Source organism: Primulina tabacum, chromosome 6 (assembly GCF_025594145.1).
Source record: "Primulina tabacum isolate GXHZ01 chromosome 6, ASM2559414v2, whole genome shotgun sequence".
Taxonomy (NCBI): Eukaryota; Viridiplantae; Streptophyta; class Magnoliopsida; order Lamiales; family Gesneriaceae; genus Primulina; species Primulina tabacum.
The window spans coordinates 43,260,072-43,280,889 of NC_134555.1; the positions used below are offsets into that span (position 1 = coordinate 43,260,072).

The 20,818-nt window shown below is 33.8% G+C and overlaps 3 protein-coding genes across 14 annotated transcripts; 1 reads left to right on the plus strand and 2 right to left on the minus strand.

Annotated features, from left to right (window-relative positions):
* The first annotated feature begins 969 nt into the window (after positions 1 to 969).
* LOC142549781 (SNF1-related protein kinase catalytic subunit alpha KIN10-like) lies at positions 970 to 5,469 on the plus strand. 5 transcript variants are annotated; one of them, XM_075658921.1, is made up of 11 exons: positions 970 to 1,159; positions 1,805 to 1,995; positions 2,202 to 2,386; positions 2,479 to 2,661; positions 2,793 to 2,924; positions 3,067 to 3,252; positions 3,568 to 3,657; positions 3,724 to 3,807; positions 4,041 to 4,178; positions 4,544 to 4,786; positions 5,015 to 5,469. In XM_075658921.1, the coding sequence occupies exons 2-11, from the start codon at positions 1,809 to 1,811 to the stop codon at positions 5,126 to 5,128; spliced, it is 1,542 nt and encodes a 513-aa protein (XP_075515036.1). In that variant the 5' UTR covers positions 970 to 1,159; positions 1,805 to 1,808; the 3' UTR covers positions 5,129 to 5,469. The 5 variants fall into 5 exon arrangements, 4 of the variants coding, with proteins under 4 accessions (XP_075515036.1, XP_075515040.1, XP_075515039.1 ...); XM_075658925.1 differs by lacking the exon at positions 970 to 1,159 and adding an exon at positions 1,275 to 1,413; XM_075658924.1 differs by lacking the exon at positions 970 to 1,159 and adding an exon at positions 1,409 to 1,427.
* Positions 5,470 to 5,667: 198 nt separating this feature from the next.
* Positions 5,668 to 7,080, minus strand: LOC142548286 (uncharacterized). The gene has a single exon (XM_075656600.1). It carries the CDS (start codon positions 6,945 to 6,947, stop codon positions 5,793 to 5,795), a length of 1,155 nt encoding a protein of 384 aa, XP_075512715.1. The 5' UTR covers positions 6,948 to 7,080; the 3' UTR covers positions 5,668 to 5,792.
* Positions 7,081 to 9,689: 2,609 nt separating this feature from the next.
* On the minus strand, positions 9,690 to 17,558 carry LOC142549782 (hyperosmolality-gated Ca2+ permeable channel 2.3-like). Of its 8 annotated transcripts, none has more exons than XM_075658934.1 (12): positions 17,444 to 17,558; positions 16,935 to 17,034; positions 16,476 to 16,842; positions 15,816 to 15,968; positions 14,622 to 14,685; positions 14,257 to 14,466; positions 13,791 to 13,976; positions 12,239 to 12,537; positions 11,724 to 12,000; positions 10,773 to 11,051; positions 10,412 to 10,645; positions 9,690 to 10,004 (listed from the first exon to the last, which is right to left on the minus strand). In XM_075658934.1, exons 3-12 carry the CDS (start codon positions 16,754 to 16,756, stop codon positions 9,852 to 9,854), a joined length of 2,136 nt encoding a protein of 711 aa, XP_075515049.1. In that variant the 5' UTR covers positions 16,757 to 16,842; positions 16,935 to 17,034; positions 17,444 to 17,558; the 3' UTR covers positions 9,690 to 9,851. The 8 variants fall into 8 exon arrangements, with proteins under 8 accessions (XP_075515049.1, XP_075515043.1, XP_075515042.1 ...); XM_075658928.1 differs by having other exon boundaries at positions 16,476 to 16,824; positions 17,444 to 17,557; XM_075658927.1 differs by having other exon boundaries at positions 16,476 to 16,824; positions 17,389 to 17,520.
* Positions 17,559 to 20,818: the final 3,260 nt, after the last annotated feature.

Consider the following 20,818-nt stretch of genomic DNA (forward strand, 5'->3'; position numbering starts at 1 on the left):
ATTTAAATTTGTATGAGATACCTTATTCAAGAACGTTTCAATCATAGATTTCAAATTAAATATATGATATATTATAAAAAAATTAATAGATAATGAATTTAATATATATAAATATATATATATATATATATATATATATATATATATATATATTGATAATATAGCAGTTTTTTTGTCCGTCTGATTTTTAGATAGATCGATTCGATCATCATACCGATAATGAAAATATTGTTCCAAGCTAAATGAATTGGTTATTCCTAAACAAATCATAAAGAGTACAATGAACATACCATGTCCTCATATTGGATCAAGAACAATGTCAGATTGATAAAAAAAATAGTTGTAAAAGTCTACAAGTCTATCTGTTAGGCTTAAGCGCTTACCACTAGACCAAAAAAATATAGTTGTTAGCCCAGACATGACTTTATTTTTATATACGTGAAGCAACACATAGTACACCTACTTGTATGATAATAGGTCAGACTGTTAGGCCCATGAGTCTGCTAGTATTGTCTCATATTTTTAAAGATCAGTCTTACTATTTTTCTACCGTCGGCCCTATGCCCAACATAAACAGTATTATCCCTTAAGATCTGTAGTCTCACTTTATGGTCCACCTAATTAACCAGATCAAGCGACGTAACTTCAGCAGCCTAATATACGAGAATTTCCAAAGATGTTATTAATCTGATTACTATTCTCACTCGTGTACGCTTAACCCAAACACCACCCTATTTGCAACCAGAGTTGTATTATGTGAACGAAAAACAAACCGTCTAGATCATTTCATACAAAGGTACGAACGCGATACCAAGTCAAACCCATGTAAAATGCATCTTTCACAAAAAAAACAACTATAACTTTTTTATCCAATGGAAGAATGTGAAGTAATTAGATATTATAAATATATAAATTTATAATTTTAAATTTAAAAATATAATTTTGTAATTGTTATCACGCAAGTTAATTAAAAGTTTCACGCGCTTCCCATCTGCATCAATTTGAGAAAAGCAATCTATCGCATGCATGTGGATCACTCCGAATCAAATTTCTTGAATGGTATAATTTCAATTTTTTTAATGGTACTTTCTCATTCTTTCGAAGACCCACCTGCAAATTTGCGATAATTTTCCTGCGCTGCACGTCGTTCTGTTTATCTGTAAGTTTCTTCATCAATAATATATCGTATTAGAGGTCTTTCTTGTGATATATTACGTAAAATAATCTTATTCTACAAATATAACCTATGGTATTCCGAATGGGTTTTTTTTTTTAATCTTTAAATGATTTTTCCTGATTTTGTTACGGGAAAATTGATTCGAGTTGATGGATTACAATTTTGTTTTTGGGAATTTTTTTTTGATTGTCAAGATTTGAGCTTTGGGATATTGAGTGCAGGGTTCTTTTTTATGTGTATGTACCATTAGGTGTGATGAATTTGTGTCCTTCTTTTAAGATTTTTTAGTTTTCCTTTGGCACGTATTGCGTTTTTTCACTTCATAATGACCTGTTTATTTTTAAATATTCATATATAGTGCTACCTTCCTGAGAAAAACTGGGAAGTGCATCGATTTTGGGAATAGGAAATTAGTCATGTGGATTGTGGACAATATAATTGAAGTTTTATATTTCTTTTTTGGAAGGAGATTTAGTACTTTCCATCAAATGCTTTTCTTATGTTTTGACTTGCCAAATTGAACAGATGTTTCCCCTGAGCAAATTTATGTCGATGCTATATCTGTAATGATATGTATGTTAGATATTTACATACTGTTATATCCCTCTATAATTGAATTTTGTTCAGGAATATGGATGGGTCAGTTCCAGATAGCAGGAGTGTGGATTCATTCTTGCGGAACTATAAGCTTGGGAAGACTCTCGGGATCGGGTCATTTGGCAAAGTTAAAATTGCTGACCATGCATTGACAGGGCATAAAGTTGCGATCAAGATCCTTAACCGTAAGAAAATAAAGAATATGGATATGGAAGAAAAAGGTTGGTCAACTCATTTGAAATATTTTGCAAATGCCACATACGAATCATGCAGTGGCATGATATTGATTAGTATTACCGTGTGAAAATTATTCAAAGAGGGCTGATTTTCTGTACATGGTATTCTGATCACTTTTATTTTTAGGGAGAGTCAAGCTTAGCTGTTTAACTTTTATGATTTTTTGGAAGACTTGATTTTCTTCTTGCAGTTAGAAGAGAAATCAAAATTTTGAGACTGTTTATGCATCCCCATATTATACGTCTCTATGAGGTTGTAGAGACTCACACTGATATATTCGTGGTGATGGAGTATGTGAAGTCTGGTGAGTTGTTTGATTATATTGTCGAGAAAGGAAGGTTACATGAAGAGGAAGCTCGCAACTTCTTTCAGCAGGTGTGATGCCTGATTTGAGCTTAACTTCTTAGTTTATTTAAGATGGGTATACATATGTATCCGGAAACTGTGAGAATGTGCTGATATTACAGATAATCTCTGGAGTTGAGTACTGCCACAGGAATATGGTTGTTCATAGAGATCTGAAACCCGAGAACTTGCTTTTAGATTCCAAGTTCAATGTGAAGATTGCTGATTTTGGATTGAGCAATATCATGCGTGACGGTCATTTTCTGAAGACAAGCTGTGGAAGCCCGAACTATGCTGCTCCAGAGGTACCATATAAAAGTAGCAACAGTGAAATATAAGCCATGCAATAACTCAGTGCTTTACGAGAAACTTGGATTTAGGCTCTTTAAATTTTGAAAATTGGATTTTAAAGGGTTTGGTCTGCATTTTGTCATAGGTTATCTCTGGTAAATTATATGCTGGGCCTGAAATCGATGTGTGGAGCTGTGGTGTTATTCTTTATGCACTTCTCTGTGGAACCCTTCCCTTTGATGATGAAAACATTCCCAATCTTTTCAAAAAAATCAAGGTATGTTCAGGTTTACTTATGTCCTCATGTTTGTCATTTTTCTGTTCACTTCATATTCTTTTCAGAGTTCAGGGATAAATGGTAACGTTCAGATTGTACTTTGAAATACTTCATTTCTATTTCTTGCAATATTAATCCACAGGGAGGGATATATACTCTTCCGAGCCATTTATCTGCTGGCGCAAGAGATCTGATTCCAAAGATGCTTATTGTTGATCCCATGAAGCGAATTACTATTCCTGAAATTCGTGCACACCCCTGGTTCCTAGCACGTCTACCACGCTATTTGGCTGTGCCACCACCAGATTCCATGCAGCAAGCAAAAAAGGTTTCTCGAAATCGCACTAGCATATGCACGCGTTACTTTTTTCATGCGAAATCGCCATTTCATGTGATCAATCATGGGAAAATTAGAAAATAATTACAAAAACGGAACATCTATTACAGTTCTTTATGGATGCATATTTACCTACGAATGTTGATTTTTTTTTCTTGTGTGAGGCTCTCGATATTAATTTGGTGGCAATATGCATATTACTTGATCTGATTCTTATGATGCACACGATAATTCACACTATTGTTTCACGCATTTAAATTGATGAGTAGAACAGCTTTTAATCAATTCAAAAATTGTCACATGCAGATTGAAGAAGATATTATTCAGGAAGTGGTTAAGATGGGATTTGAGAGAAATTTTCTAGTTGATTCGCTTCAGAACAGGGTTCAAAATGAGGTGACTTTTGTGACCGTCATCTTACATATTTATTTGGGATTTTCTCATCTCTTTGATGTATTTTAGGGCACTGTTACATACTTTTTGTTGCTGGACAATCGGTTCCGTGTTGCCAATGGCTACCTTGGAGATGAATTCAAAGAGACCATGGTAAGGTTTTTAATATCATGTTAGTGCAGTAATTGCGCTTTCCCTGCATATTTGTAAACAAGGGCAGGTTTGATTTAATATTATATTCTCTCATCCTATTTTTTAGCCACTCCGAGTTCTGTTTTGCCATATCCGTTTTCTGAACTACTCTCATTGTTTCGTCTTCTAATATTTGCACATAAATATTTTCTTCTCCTGATTTCAGATATCTGAAAGAATTCCTGTTTCTTCAGGAAACTGGATATAATACCATGAACGTAAGTGATATTGCTGCCCCTTCTGTTGGGCACCGGCTTCCTGGTGCCATTGATTATCAACATTTTGGAGCAAGGCAGTTAGCGATCGATAGAAAATGGGCACTTGGACTCCAGGTTAGTTCTTTCTTTTCTTTGTTCTCAGTTTATTCCCAATGGAGTTGAAATTGGTGTGAAACATTCTAGCCTGCAAAAAAGTATGATCTCAGGTGGTTCCGATTCAAGGGGCTGGCTCAAATTCTTTGAGCGTGCTTACTTGGAAATAGCAATTGATGAAACTTATGCTGTTATTTTTTTAAGTTAAAATTTTATCTCTATTTTTCTCTGGAATCTCGTATGAGAGTTTTCTAGTCTACTTGTTTCATATTTAAAGATCAAAGTTCGTTCGAATTTGGCATGCTCTTATATTGTTTTTTACGGTTTCCCCCAATTCCAGTAAGTTTGTCATGGATGATCGTGATATCTTCTACCTTTTTTGATAGTCGCGAGCACATCCTCGTGAGATAATGTCCGAAGTTCTCAAAGCTCTGCAAGAGTTAAATGTTTTCTGGAAAAAGATTGGGCAATATAACATGAAATGCAGATGGATTCATGGCATTCCTGGTGAAGATGAAGGAAACACTGAGAATCCGACACAAGACTATCCTCAGAATGGAGACGAGTCTGTTACCATCAGGCATGATGGAAATTTTAGGCCACCAAATGTGGTCAAGTTTGAAATGCAGGCAATGTTCTTTATTTCGTTGTTCATTTTTAATTTTGTTATCGTGGATTTAAGAGAATTGCCTTCTGCAAAAGTAGAAATAACATTTATGAAATAACGAAACCAGAAGCAAGATTTGCTGATATAAATGTTGAGTGGTGCCCCAGAAATTTTATCGCAGAACACAAAAGTAAAGGCGAATAAGAAGAATAAATACATAGAACTGACTCATCTGATTTCATATCTACAGCTTTATAAAACTCGTGAAGACAAATACTTGCTTGATCTGCAGAGAGTTCAAGGGCCACAGTTCCTGTTTCTTGATCTCTGTGCTGCCTTTCTTGCCCAGCTTCGTGTCCTGTGAAGTTGTTACGTTTCCACCTCATACACTGTTAATCTGTGGGCAATCAGAAGTTGATGCTGTATATATGGTCAGATAAGTGCCGACTCTCTTGCTCGCAGATGAATGCCGTTGGTGCCAACCAGTTTGATTGGTCCCTCATAAGGAGTTGGATTCTACAACGCTTAGACTTGTTAACTTCTCTTTTCGCAATTTCTAAGTTCCTAGAACGAATCAGGATTTTCTTGAATCTTTGTGTTCTTACAGTTAAAATAAGTCAGATGTGGTATGAAATGTGCAAATAATCATTCACGGAGTATCTGATGTAGGTTGTGAATTGTGATATAGATTTTATTGTTCCTAAATTTTATCTGTTGAATAAAATAAGTCTAATTTTCATTCAAACACAGATTGCCAAATAAGAATGGATCATCTTTAGTATTTCAAAATTATGAAAGATTTTTCTCAATAGTCATCTACTATTAGTATTCTTACATATTGTTTCATGGTTAATACAATTGGATTTTTTTCGAATCCAAATACTTGTCATTAATATCGTTGGTAAAAAAATCTTCTGCAACATTGTCGTAGCTAATGATATACTTCTTTTAACTTTCCGATACAAATGTTTCGAGAAAATAGCAACAAACAAATATCAGCAGAATTAAAATGTATAATTGAATCAAAGTTAATTAACAAAGCAAATAGGAGCGAGTTCAATCGAGTTCCACAGCAACAGTTCCCCATCTTGATTCAACAAATCCCCGGAAATCTCATCTTCACCATCCACTTTTTCTTGCTCAATTGTGCTCTTTTTAATCTCTTCTTGGCTCAGTTTACAGGCATTTCGAAGCCTGGTGAGCTGATCAGACCTGTCCAAAGAATGTTTCATCTTCAGCTTCAAGCACTCTGTTATCCCATTAAACGCATAGAGTGAAGCAGAAAATTTCCTCTCATAATTCATTCTCCTCATAGCCTCAGTCAGCATCAAGGGCTCGTCTTCTTGATCCATTGGTCTTGAAATCTCCTCAGTAATTTCGAAAGGCGAGTATTCGATGGATCCTATTTCATCCACAAATTTGAAGTCCATAGGTTCAAGACTGGCAGTGCCGTTTTCTTGAATTTCATTTTCCATTTCCAGTTCTTGCAGGAAATCATCGGATTCATTCTCACTGATTCGATGATGGGTGCTTTCAGTTTGTGTCATGTTTGACTCGAAACTCAAGCAATTGTATCCGTCAGTAGTAATCAAGTTGCTGCGTTCCAGGGCATAATCTTCATCAGAATCGTTAAGGAAATCCATGAAATGGGATTCTAAGATATCAGGTCCTGCTTCATCCGTGTATTCTAATATTTGTTTTTGATGATCGACAAAAGCCATGGAAGAAGAAGATGATGAAGACGAAGAATTCGAATTCGAGCCTGGATTTGAGACATTATTGCTTCTTGCTTTAAGCCTGCTAAGAAGAAGATTTGTGATTTTTGAAGGCAAAGCAGGAGTGGAGGAAGAATTCGGCGAGCGTGGCCAGAAATTTGTTCTTGTATTAGCCCCACGAAGCAAACATGCCGCCTCATCGTAGGCCCTGGCGGCCTCCTCTGCGGTGTCAAATGTTCCTAACCATACTCTAATCTTTTGTATAGTGTCCTTTATCTCCGCCACCCACCGCCCTGATGGCCGCTGCCGAACACCCACAAACCGCTTCTTCCCATGTTTGACTCCACCTAGCGCAGCCACTGCTCCTGCCTCCTGCACCATATTGTCCCACGAGGCAACATTCGCCTCGTCGTAGTTGATCTTTTCTTGATCATCCACCATTGCACAAGCCTTTCTTTTTCTTGTCATTTCTCTTGGTATTGGTTTTGGAACTCAAGGGGTCACTTGAAATTGGTTAATGAGTGTTTCTTGAACCAATTTGATGTTTGTTAATATGTTAGTTGGTGTGGAGAATGGTTGAAGTATTTATATATATATGTATGTATCTCTGAAATGGGAAGATTTTGTCAGAGGAGAAAATAAGGCTGAAATGGTCCTCTTTTTTCATACTATTTCGTTTCCAACTATTTTTCAACTCATTAAGACAAATGGAAAATCAATGGATGTTTAGCAAAACGACTTTATCATATGCAACATATATCAAAAAAATAATCATCTAGATTATATTTATATCAAGGGAAGTTACAAATATAAAATGAAATTATTATGTAATATATGTCTTTATGCAATATGATAAAAATATAGTAATGCGTGTGGTTTGACTTGGCCAAAGAGTGAATCCCAAGGTCACAATTCTTGGTGTGAAAAGTGACGCTGAGATGTTTATTACACTTGCTTTCTTGATTTGTTCTATTCATATTATATAACCAAAGAAATAAAAAGCTAACAAACAAGAAACCATCAGCTAATTGAAAAAGACTTCTAGTGTTAAAGTTATAATAATATGTATAAGTTGGTTAACTATTAACCACAAGAAATTACTAAGCATAATAAAATGAAGAAACTATCAAATTATCATTATTACCCACAAGACGATTATTATAATCGACGTCTGATTTTTTTTTTTTGGAAATTTATCGAGTTTCATTTATTTAAATTACGTAATACAACGCTTACTGATATAAATGACTCAAAATTCATCGGAGTATTGATTAATTGAACCGTTAATTTTTATTACACATTATTTCTTGAGTCAAATTTCATGTAGGATATAGAGACAATAAGCATTTATACAAAGTTGATGTTAACGGACAGAGCAGTTTTATTAAGGCAATTGGATGCCTTCACTTTTCTCGTTACGTCACACCCTAAAGTGTAGATGTTGACATTTTTTGCACTGTCGGGTGGCATATAATTTAAGTCGTCGTTAAAAATTATTGACAAAAACTCACGGATCGTATTTTATGAGACGGGATATCTTATTTGGGTTATCCATGAAAAAATATTACTTTTTATGCTAAGAATATTATTTTTTATTGTGAATATAGGCATGATTGACTTGTCTCACAGATAAAGATTCGTGAGACCGTCTCACAAGAGACCTACTCAAAATTATAATAAAACAATTCCATATGTCTAAATGTATATTTATTTTGTGTATATATATATACATATATTAATAAAAGGAGACAATTTATATTAAAATCATGTGAAGGACGATCAAATATATAAACTTTATCTAAAAAATTAATGAAAATACTTAGTATTGAGAGGCGAATTGGGTTAACAAAAGAAAAGACATGCAAGAGCTACAATGTGATCAAACACACACCACCTTTTGTTTCTTATGTTGGATTGTTTAATTTTTTTTCTTGAAATTATCAACGAATTATTCTATGTAAAATTTATTCAAAACCGATTTAAAACAATTTTTAAATTAAATAATCTTGAGAAACTATTAAAATTGATTTACCATAATTTCCTTATGGTGTATCAAGCAAAAAGTCAATAAAAAAAATTTGACACAAACAATAAATAAATACCTTTTTTTTACCTAAAAACAAAAATCTCAAACCCGGAATTGGATTTTATTTCCCGTAGAGATCTTACCATATTGCACGCAATGTGTGTTTCATAAATCATAGCATTATAATATCGAAGAAGACATGAAGAAGAAAAAAAATCACAAATTAAAATTTTATATTTTGAATCAAGTATATGTCAGCGTCGAACAAAGACATGAATTCACGGATTGTGATATTATATTTTTGAAGTTAAATTTGGTAGTATTCCAAGTAGGAGGTGACTTATATGTTAGATTATATAATACAATTTAAAAAAATATAATATATATATATATATATATTATTATTATTATTATTATTATTATTATAGGAAGTTGTCTGGAATGTAATGGTAAGGCTCCAGGTGGAGACTTAACAAAGAAACTTGGGGTCAGGTCTTCTCTCAAAATGGCGTTTTAATGGGGTTCCAACACTTGAAAATTCACACCGTTTGCTTGAGTCTCTGATTATTATATTGACAGCAGATCAGCAAGAAATCTACGCAGTCCAAGTTATTTTTAAAAACTAATATTTTTTTAAGAACAAAAACTTTGTGTGAGTTTTGTGAAACAGATACTTATTTGGGTCATCCATGAAAAAAATATTACTTTTTAAACTAAAAATATTATTGTTTATTGTGAATATCGGTAGAATTGACTCGTCTCACATATAAAGATTCGTGAGACCGCCTCACAAGAGACCTACTCTTTTTTAAGACATAACATATCAATTTAGAAATATTTCATTTGAATCCAACAATAAATCCTTTACAAATGAGGTAAACGTACTCGAGTATTTTTAACATAATGACTAAAGGGTGATTGATTTATTAGAAACGGAGGATATATTAGACGATTAAAATATTTTAAAATTTTTCTTTTTTAGCCTTTGTCGAATCATTTTAATTTCAAGCAACGCTTTTTAGTTACACAGACAAAAGAGATATTATTGAAATTTCGGAAAATTATAATTTTCACTTTCATCTTTATTTTCATATTAGTCTATGAGTTACTGCATCTAGTTTCTCAGGCCCTTTCGCAATTATATCCACAAATTTCACACAACAAAGATTCGACTACACATGGGAAACAGCAAGTTAAACATGTATTTATGCTACATATGGAAACATCTCACACAATGAACATTTCTCACTTTGCACTTGTTCTATATCTGATTATAGCAATCACCTCCAATTTATAACATCACAACAACAACAACAACAACAACCAATCAAATTCAACTTCAAACATTAGAAGAGTAGGGGAGAGTTACCAGAGCTCTCACTCCTTCTAAATTCTCTTCTGGACTTCATTGCAGGATCTCGGTATGCAGTAGCAAGTTCGTCGAAGAAAGAAGACGTCCCTGGATCATTCTCATCCATTCTATCCTTATTTATCAAGCACTGCATCATAACAACAAATAATTTTATCTCATTTTTTGGCTTTGCATACTATGCGAAAATTTGTACATGTATACAGAGAATTTAATGTGGAGGAGGGGGGGGGGGGGGGGGGGGGGTGTTGTAATCGTCACTGCTGAACCCTTAGCAAGTGCATTGAAAAGCTTAACCAAAAGAAGAAACACAAAGCTATTCGATGCATGAAAACATGGTGCTAGTGTATATTTAGTTCATCGTGTCTTTACCACCTCCCTCAACTTTGGCAGGCAGCATTAATTGCAATTACGTGAATTTAACCACCAGTGCTTATACCCTTAAGAGTGGGATTAGTACCATCTTTTGAGGAGATGCAAAAAATGATTGATGCTTAACAATACAGCAATAGGTGTTGAGGTAAGACATATATTTACCTCAGCAGGATAACCCCTGAAACAAGGCAAGAATCGTCTTCGGCAGTAACTATTGAACATGAGAGTGAGGATTGGAAGAGGAATAGTTGCGCTGGATGCTATTGGAACATTTTTCAGACCAAATATCCCAATGGCAATAATATGCATCAATATCAAGGCAAATATCGTGGCGTCGTGTACCACAGTCCAAAAGTTTCCTCCAGTTTCAAACTTGGGTTTATAAACATTGAAAAGCTGTTCCAACCAAATTAAATGAATAGTTACAAACCTTACCGGTTGTCCTCAACAGAAAAGGAAGAGATCAAAAGATTCAGCAAATAGTTTAAATTCCAAGGAACAAGCATGAGCATCATAGACTGACCTGGTTACGATATATGATATATCCAAAGCAAAAGTAGCCCAAGACGAACGGTAAAATTAGTGGCGCAAGGAAGAAGTATGTGACACCAAGAAGGATGAAAAACAGAATCCTGGGAATTTCACTGTGATAAGGATTGGAAGGGACCTCATGCTCCTCATCAGAATTACAACAAAGAATTCCCTTGACGTAACTCCAAATGAGGGGCTTCAGCCTAAAAAGTTTTGCAGAAAACATTTTGGTCCATCCAGATGTTACGACATATGAAATGAAGAATGAAGCCTGCAAAAAAGAAATCTCAAATTGATTATTGCATTATTTCAAGGTGTCTACAAATGTATCTGACCGAGACAGTATTTGACAGTCACATAAGATGTATTAAGGCCCTTTCTTTTTTTTTTTTTTTGGATCCAAAAAAAGGGCCTTAATTTCACCATACATAGTGCAACTGAAATTTGTGAAACGGAAAGAATCTTCTAGTCCATACATTTTTTTATCACATTTTAAATGCATATACAATATTAAATTTTCAATTCTGGAATTCATTGGTTTCTATACACACATATGTGCACACACACATTAAATAAAACAATCGATCAATGGAGGTTAAGATGGACCCCGACCTATATATCTATTGAAACACAGGTACACAGAGTGATCAAATCTTACCTACAAATCTAATCAATCTAAGAAAAGCCATTAATGTAAAGATAAAAGACAAAAAGAACATGAGCCATTGGAATCAGGGGCAAAATTTCGAGAAAAGCTATGAATAAGTTTGTCAAGCCATGGGGCATGGAGGCCCTATTCCAAAGACTCACAGTCCCCCATGTATATAAACTCAATTAGATAATTATGTGGCTATCTCTCAACACAGAGAGGCACTCGAATCAAAGTAATAGGTATCACCACTTCAAGAGTAGTGTGAGAAATTAACATTTAAAATTAGCATACCTGTCCAGGAACTGCCACAGCCAATGTCTCAGGAATGTTTTTGGGCTCAAAGAAGATGTCGGCCTTGTAGAGTGCTGACCCTGACAGTACATTTGCAAAGAAGACGTTCCATATGGTGAACCATAATACTTTAATGCAAGCACTTTTCTCAATTTTGCTAAAGGCGATGTATCCTTGTATGGAGGAAAGCATTATCATCACCGGAGGCACTAAAGATTGAAACATCACAAGAATAAGACTTGGAAGGTATCCGGTAACCACTTGGCTGACAACTTTTCTGCATGGGCAAGAAATAGCTTCATTATATACCTTAAGGATAACTTATAATTGTCATTTCGGGACAACAATGTACAAAGAGATTACATCGTCATCATGTCTGGCAGGTCAACGTTAGGATTCAGATAAGATTTTTAGGCAGTATGAATCCAATTTATTGCATGTTCTTTCATTCAGAGATCACGTACCTAAACATAAACATTTAAATAAGAAATAAAATTGGGAGAAATCCCACTTACTTTTCTAACAGACCTTTCAAAAAGGGGAACCATTTCTCCAGCTGATCCAAATTAGCAAGACCTTGCACGAAGAAAACAGGTAGAACAAACAGAATAGTTATACAAATCCACGCCACGATAACAGCCATGTTGCAAATCCATTTCTTGAAAAATGATGCAGAGAAGAAGGGCCAATAAACATCCTGCGGATCTGGAGCTTGCTCAGTAACCCATTCTGTAGGTTTCATCCGTTGTTGAACATGTAAAACTGTTGCAGCAGTAAGCCGAGACTTGAACGACACAAAAGCTGCCGCAACTTCCTAATAAGGGACAATTGAAAAGTGGAGCATCATACGGTATCCGAAATCGTAAGCTGAGGGAGCACATAAGACTACATGGTATCACATGATAACACAGATTTACGCATTTTTCAATTTAGTTAAAATATACACCTCAATAACCTCTTTCAGAAACTTTAATCCACAGACAATTCATCCCGATGAATTTCGAATAGTAGAAATATAAAGAATAGAATATGCAATACATAATATGATTTAAATGGTTCAGCCATAAATAACTACATCCGTAACAAAATATTCGAAGGCTTAAAACTCTATAAAACTCTTCTAATATAGAATACAATCAGAACCCCTTCAAGTAGGTGAAATTATCTTGTGAAATCATGGCAAGAGATCTTGACAATAATTTACATCAATTTATATCTTCGTAATTTTAATAATATTAAATCTGATGGTAGAATATATTCTTCGATTTCATAAGAGGTATATTGCAAGGTTGACCTGCAATGTCATTAATAAGATCTGATAAAATATAAATTGATATTGGGCTGCTTTGATTGATACAAATAGGTTTACGATGCATTTCTACAGTGTCAATGCTAGGGTCTCAACACTTGATCCAAATCCATACAGCATGATGCCGTTCATCCCCAAATTATGTTCCATAACAGGTTCAACCGCATGTCATGCTCGTTCTTGATCTATTGTGTTCTATCATCGTGCACGCTAATCATGTTATGTTACACAAAGTCACATACCAAGTCAAGTTGATTCTTCCTTCTGATATGTTTTGTGGCACTAGCTTCAATTATATTGTACCATAAGTGAGAGTAATCGAGATGCCATAACCCACATCAGCTAATAAAAAACTCCGACCAACCACATAATTTTCATTGAGTAACTACACTAAAAATAAATTGGTCTCAGATGGAACACATGAGCTATATCATTCCAGAGAAAACTTGATTGTCCATAATAAGATGACTAGAGAAAACTTGAATGTCCATAATAAGATGACTAGTGTGTCATGACGTGAATGCGTATTCACGAAATACCGCCTTTTTAGAGGAACATAAAATTCTCGAAATAGAGAAAGCACGTATCAAAGTTTTGACACACATGGACTATGGAATACTAGTGATTTGTACTAGAAACATCATCAATTCATGTATAATGACAAAAATACAACCAAGTGGCATATTTACTTTTAGCTATATCCATTTAGTTTCAAAATATGTTACGCATAACTATCATTTATAAGCAGAGCTTGTTACCTTTCCAACAATAGCAGATCGTTCTGTCATCACACTATGTTCCATATCATCTAATGACTTTTCATATTCATCTAGGTCAACTCTTCGACCACAAAGCCCCAGACAACCTGATCGTGTGTATCTTCGTTGTGCGTCATTTGTTGATTTCAAGTGCACAAGTTTTTTATATGCCTTGTCTGCCTTATTCTAGAATAATGAAAAAATTGGAACAGTCATGAAACCAAAAAGAAGGCAAACAAAAGTTGTAGTATTATGCATCTAAGAACCACACTAGCATCTGCTCAAGCATAAAATCCGAAGCAACTTCTTCATCAGAAGTTTAGATGGTGCAATTATCCTACCTTTCAACATATCATATTTTGATTTGTTCATCTAAGACATAAGTAGCAAAAACTTGATACAATGAATAATGTGTCAAAAAATTGAGTCAGAGTTGATTAAAATTATAGTTTTGAGAAATGCTTACAACAAGCCTTCTGAGTTTGCTTGCTCGGCGAACCATAGAATGGGAAAGATAGGAAGAGGGATAATATTCACTGAAATAGCTCTCAACACTTTCACTGAAGCTTCTTCCAGGAGTGACAGGAATACTTCGTACTAAAACAGTAAACTGGTTAGGCTGAGGTTCTGATGAGTAGAAAAAAGCAATCCTCTTTGATGCAATATAGTCAAATTCCTGTAGAAGATATACTTCGTTAAATTTTCTATCTACGAGCATCTTAGATGCAAATTTACTAGGACAGAACTCTGATTCTTACAGTTTTTTTTAGGGGGGGTAGGAGTGGGGGGGGGGGGGGGGGGTGTTTGGAATCTGGCACTTGAAATACTTACAATGTACAGAAGATAGCAGACAACGGCTGTGAAAATATAAATAGCACAGAAGTGTATCCACAACCTTTGAGAAACCAAAAGGAATTATGTTACTTTAAAGCTAAATATAAAGTTAATATTTACTAAATTCAAACAAATTTTGAAACAATTCTTATACATAAAATTACAGCAAAATGGTTGAGCAACTCAAGTCGGTAGCTTGCGCAGTTATTAAGGGCACAAGGAGCACCAACAGACTGTGAGGTCTTATAGCTTGAGTGCAAGGCGCCAAACGAGGTGTGCTCCTTTCAAAGGTGTAGTGCACTCAGAGGAAAATTGATATACATTAAACAATTCTCAATCAAATTCAAGACAACCACTAAAAGACTCAATTTATACAAATAATTTCAGCCGATACAACCAAACTAATTTTTAAAAATATAAGAAAATAAAAAACTAATAAATTTAATCTAATATAACAATAAGAGATCCAGATTTAAAGATTTATCCAAAAACATAAGAATAAAAGGAAAGAGGAAAAAACACCCTAAAAATGGCAAAGAAAATGCAAAATAAAACTTGATGGAACCTACCCCTCGCCTGCCATTGTTGCAGGAGAATAGGTTCTGAATGGATGGCGGAAATTTACAGCCCGGGTGCTATGGGACTCTTTCAAACCCTAAAAATAAAGAAATTTAAATTTTGTGGAGGAAAAAAGTTTTAGGAGGAAAAGCAAGGCGTTGCGCCTCAGCTGAGAAGCGTGCCTCGTCGTGTAGATGTGCATCTTTTCCGTGTGCCTGGGGTTTCTTCAGGTGCAAGTTATTGCACCCATGGCTCGAGGCACGCCTTTAAATGACATGGGTAATTTGTGCATCATATTAGTCTAAAATACATAAATTGAGCATGCACACAGAGTATCTCTCTGTGCAGCACTTGACTCTCAATTTTGTACCAGAAAACTGCAAGACAATATTGGAGAACCAACAATTGAGAAACCGAGAAAGGATAGTCGGAAGAAAGGCTCATTAATATTGCATTGCAAATGATGACAAATCGCCTTGCAAAATTTTGGTTCGTGGTCCACCAGCCCATTGTGCATAGTAAAGTCTATTGACTTGAAAAAATAGAAGAAAATCTTATCTCCACCTCAAAACCCAACTCATTGCAAGTGTTCATAACACCTCTAGAAGAATTTGCAAAACCAAATTGAGTCACCTGTTTGATCCATCATCAACATTTGAAATGCTGAATGAATCCAGAGATTTGTTAGGTAGGTCAGTGAAGTCAATATTTAGTTGATTCCCCGCATAATTGAATGGAAGAAGAATCAAAATCCCAACAATCCCAGCAAATCTGAACACTCTCAAACTGCAAATCAAGAAAGTGAAATGCATAACATCAGGCAGATGAAGAAGATAAAATTGGATATCTCATGAACTAACTGAAGCTCTCGATCAAGCCCCATGGGCAGTAATCTACACTCACCAGAGGGTTCAACCATAAAAAACTATATCACAAAATCAACTTGCTCTTTTCTAGCTATCCACACATATTGTCAGAAGGTTGCAAGCCACATATGTGGTAAATCATCATCCCACACAAGCAATATCCAAAGTTTAAAGCATTTTCATTATGTTACAAAAACAGTGATACATCTTCATTTTTATTATACAAGACCGTGTATTCAGAGCAAGCCTCTATGTCCTTGCAAGTGGAACAATTTAATCCCCTTCATCTATATTGATGAGCTTCAACACCTTTTGTCAACAATGCAAAATATGACACTAAGAATACATAGTCTAAGGCCAATAAAAAAACCGAAAAACAGATCTTCTGTAAATTAAATAACTTAAAACATATTTTCTTCGCACTCACCCGAAAGTAAAAATGCGCATGAATACTACAGCATCCAGCCCCGAATTTGACAAAAGCTCTTCTTCTGAGGGCTTCCAAGCCTTTTTCACCCATTTGAAAGAAGGCAGCAACCTTCCTACTCTGAATTCCTCTTCATGTTCAACTTTCTCTTCAGCAACCAAGCGCGGCATGTAAATGTCAGCATTTCTTGGCTGGTTTCTCAGAATAGAGTAGAGGATGAAGAAAAGTAAACAAAGTGCAACGTTTATTCCAACTGAAGTCAAAAGCGCTGAAAGAATCATCCCTTCAAACTCTCAGATTCACTTGCTCAACTTTTTCACTTCCACAAACTAACTCAGTCAACATCAAGCTGCAAGATTGCAAAAATCTATTAAAACAAGCATAGAATCAATCAGTAATAAAATTAAACAGAATTTAGCAAAAATAAAGGAAAAATAAAGGCGAATAGTTTATGCTTACATTAGAAGGCCATATATACGATTTCTCTAGCTCCTCGGCTGAGACAGAGAGCTTTGAACTTGTGATAAATAGTCCAAGATTTTATTCAATCACCACCCAACTACACAAGGTCCATCAATCAAGAAAACACGTATAAATATAGCGAATTAATTTATTATCTTCTTCGATGTTCTACAGACTAAGGTGGCAGGTTCATTATCAATAAAGTTGTAAAATAAACCTCAAGTTCCAGTAGAATAAGCATATAATACACGCCAATCTCGGTTCTTTGAAAATTAAGAAAAAATTATTAAATAAAAGACGTATAGCACGCGTCTCGATAAATGTGAACGTGGTCATCGATACTGAATTACTGATCAAATGGGAAGTGCAGGAAAAGAAAAACCCTAACTGGAAACTGCACACAGTTGATAAAAGTAGAGTCTTGGGCTGAAAAATAATGCAAAAATCAAACATTTTCCAGTAAAATTGATTGGAAGTTGAAAGAAGATAAGTTTTGGTTCCCTAACCTTTGAAGTGGGAGAACAGTCGGATTTCTGTCCCCGGAAATAATTTTGTTGCATTATTATTTTCCTGTTTTTAGTTGACGCCTGGTAACTTGCATTGGATATCAAATGTCAAATCTTGCTTTAAAATTTCAAACTTTCCTATTAAATTTGAAATTTTGATATCAGATATCGAATCACAATATAATTTAATGATCCATATTTAGAATGAAAATATAATTTTTGCATAAAAATATACAAAAACTTGATAAGACAGATCTCCGAATCGACTCATAAAAAATATTATTTTTTATGTCAAAAGTATTACTTTTACTGTAAATATGGATCAGATCGAACCGACTCGACTTATAAAAAAATATTATTTTTTATGTCAAAAAACTCTCGCAGCTTTGAAGGCTAATTGTGATCATGATGTTGCAGTTATCCAACAACTTAGCAACGATCTTTCAACCATGGTGATGGGGATTCCAATCATAGAAGTTGATTTTGCAGCAAGAGTTGCTGACAAGGCACAAGCTCAACCGATCGTTCAAGCCACCTTTCACGTTCTCACTAGAGATCTAGCATTATTCATTGTGGATGATGATGTTAACTCGATTTTTCAAGTGATCCTCTCTACCGATGATGTCAAGTTTGATCCTCGGTAGGATCAAGCCACTGCAGAACAAGTTTCAACACCTCCTTCTGAGACTCATCACTATAGCGTTTTGATTTCTTCAGAAGCATCTCTATCGTAGAAGATTGACGTGCCGGTTGTTTCAGTCTCTTCACGTCCTGCTTTTGAAGAAATGCTGACTTATGATATTGCCATGGAGGAAGACATCTCAAGCACTGCTCTCATTTAAACTTTGACTATTTATTCGAGTGTTCCTCAACCCAACACAGACCGTGTGTTGTTTGTTACTAGTGCTAGCCCTTCTGTGGATCCAGGTGACTCATTCATTCATCCAGATGAGATTGAAGAAGCCAAGGTTGCTATCTCCAAAATCAGATTATATCCCTCAAGTGGAAGCCAAATCATATGATATTGAAGCTTTAGTGAGGACTTTAGAATTACGGATAAAAAACACCTTGTTCGATTTCTGACACTCAAGCTGGTCTTGAAGTTTTCAAGACAATAATTTTCAGTCAAATGGAACGAATTGCAAGTTGAGTTGATCTTCCTAAAAAAATCATTTGTTCGGTTCAAAGGAAGTTTGCTAGAATCATATGCTACTGTTTTTTTAAAACAGAACAAGTTAGTTGACAGTCAACAGCGGAGCCATCAGGAGCTGTCCCAAAAGATTGATAATGTGCAGACCTTCTTCGCTGCTTAGATTTCAAAGTTATTTGCGTATATTAAGAAGGTTGATGAAAAAAAGAAAAAGAAAAAAGGAGATACTTGAAAGTTACAATGTATGATATACTAATGATATTTATCAGAATCCAAAACCTCATAATTACTTTTAAGATTGAATTGTACCTATTAGAGTTCTGATGATTCATAAAAGTAATGCATTTGAATTACTTATTGTGCTGAATTTTAGTGTCACCACAAAAGAATAAATTGTTAAATAATTATAATTTTTGGTGATGTGATTTAAGACCATTAATGATTCATAACCAATGAAATTCAGCAAACAAACAATTTCAGTAGTTTGTGATCGCGAACTACTCACGTGTTTGTATAAGAACTGATCAAGGTCTATTGGAATTGGAAAAATTGTATTAACTGATTGATCAGATAATTTTACTGTCTTCTAAATTATATTTTCGGCAACTTACATTATCAGATTTGTGTTTTAACTGATGAAGACATTATATCAGCAAATATGATAATCATATAATGTTCAAATAATACAAACAAAGTTCGGCTATCTTTTAGTTGTATACTGAACTTTGAAAATTGAGATTCGATTTCAGATGTTAAAACCAATTGAGATAACTGCAATCCATGTTTAACAAAAAAATTGCGATGTATTTATTCATCCACGTAAACACTTTCAACGATAATAACATGTGTTTTTACATTTATATGAACTTGAAAATTTTAATAGTATTGTGTTATTATTTAAACAAACTACATTTATATGTGTATATTATATGAAAAATATTGATAATTTTCTTATGTTAATATAAAAAATATATATTATATGTATATTCTTTTGCAATTGTAATCCATTACATATAATATTTATATATTAAAATATTGAATTAAAATTTTTAATATGTTTTTTGTTATACAATTTTTATTGGTTAGATAAAAAATGTTTCCATTTTTGAGTAATCTTATAATAATAAAAAAATTACATTAATAACCATTTATTTATGCTCTTCAAATTTTATAACAAATTTATTTAAAGAGATGGACTATAAAAAAGAAAAAAATTGGATCATCTTTTAAACCTAAAAGAGGAGCCTTGTTCTCTTAGGTTGAAGACAGTGGTGGAGCTAGAAATATGTCTATGTCCGAGTTAGAATTTTAAACTATAAAATCTTTAAATATTTTAAATTGATCTATCCGGGCTGATATTATATTATTTCAAAATTATACAAAATTTACATATAATTTTTTTTTAAAAAAAATTGGGCTACCCGGGTACCTATGTAGCTCCGCCCCTGGTTGAAGAGGAGGCGATGTCTCATACCTTGTTTTATAATATATTTTTAAGAAAAAATTTACATTATATTATTTTTGTTCAACTTATATAATCTACGTTTTATTTTTCGCTCGTCCTAAATATATAATTCACTTTCCGTATTTAATAAACTCTTTTACCAATATATCCCTATTTAATATATATAATTGTTTTCAATTTCTTTTTCCAATATCATTAAATAAAGATGTATATGAAATTTGCTTGTATAATTTATTTTTCTGATAACATTCTTAATTTCTGTGAAAAAAATCGATTATATAATTGAGACAAATAAAGTATATCTCAAAATATTTTTTAATTTGTTTATAATCATTTCAATGACCCAAATGCATATTTGCATATGAGTATAAAAATGTGAAGCCTATCAAATGATTAATTGTACACGTTGTATTAAAACGTCACAAAAATCATGTTAGATCATATCACATATCAATTTTATAAGATACATTTTTAATGAGTCATGAATTTTTATGTCAAAAGTATTATTTTTTTGTTAGTTATGTTATAAAAAAAATATTGTGTAATATATGTTGATTTAATTGAAAATTAATAATTCATATCTCAAAAATATATTGTGTAATATATGTTGATTTGACTGAAAAATATTATTGTTTGAGTATGTCTCATGAATCTAAATATGTTAGATGAATCGATTCAGATCATACATGCAATGAAAAATAATATTTTTTACATAAAAAATAATAATTTTCATATGTCGGGTCGAGTTAGATATATGTAG

Bases quoted from the DNA above. Each gene is read 5' to 3' on its own strand.
- LOC142549781 (XM_075658921.1), top strand. From the start codon at position 1,809: ATGGATGGGTCAGTTCCAGATAGCAGGAGTGTGGATTCATTCTTGCGG. The intron at 2,925-3,066 runs GTATGTTCAGGT...ATTAATCCACAG, and splicing joins ATCTTTTCAAAAAAATCAAG to GGAGGGATATATACTCTTCC. The intron at 3,808-4,040 runs GTAAGGTTTTTA...CTGTTTCTTCAG, and splicing joins ATGAATTCAAAGAGACCATG to GAAACTGGATATAATACCAT.
- LOC142548286 (XM_075656600.1), bottom strand. From the start codon at position 6,947: ATGACAAGAAAAAGAAAGGCTTGTGCAATGGTGGATGATCAAGAAAAG.
- LOC142549782 (XM_075658934.1), bottom strand. From the start codon at position 16,756: ATGATTCTTTCAGCGCTTTTGACTTCAGTTGGAATAAACGTTGCACTT. The intron at 14,686-15,815 runs GTGACTCAATTT...GGTTTCTCAAAG, and splicing joins GTTGATGATGGATCAAACAG to GTTGTGGATACACTTCTGTG. The intron at 12,001-12,238 runs GTAAGTGGGATT...TTGCCCATGCAG, and splicing joins TTGAAAGGTCTGTTAGAAAA to AAAAGTTGTCAGCCAAGTGG.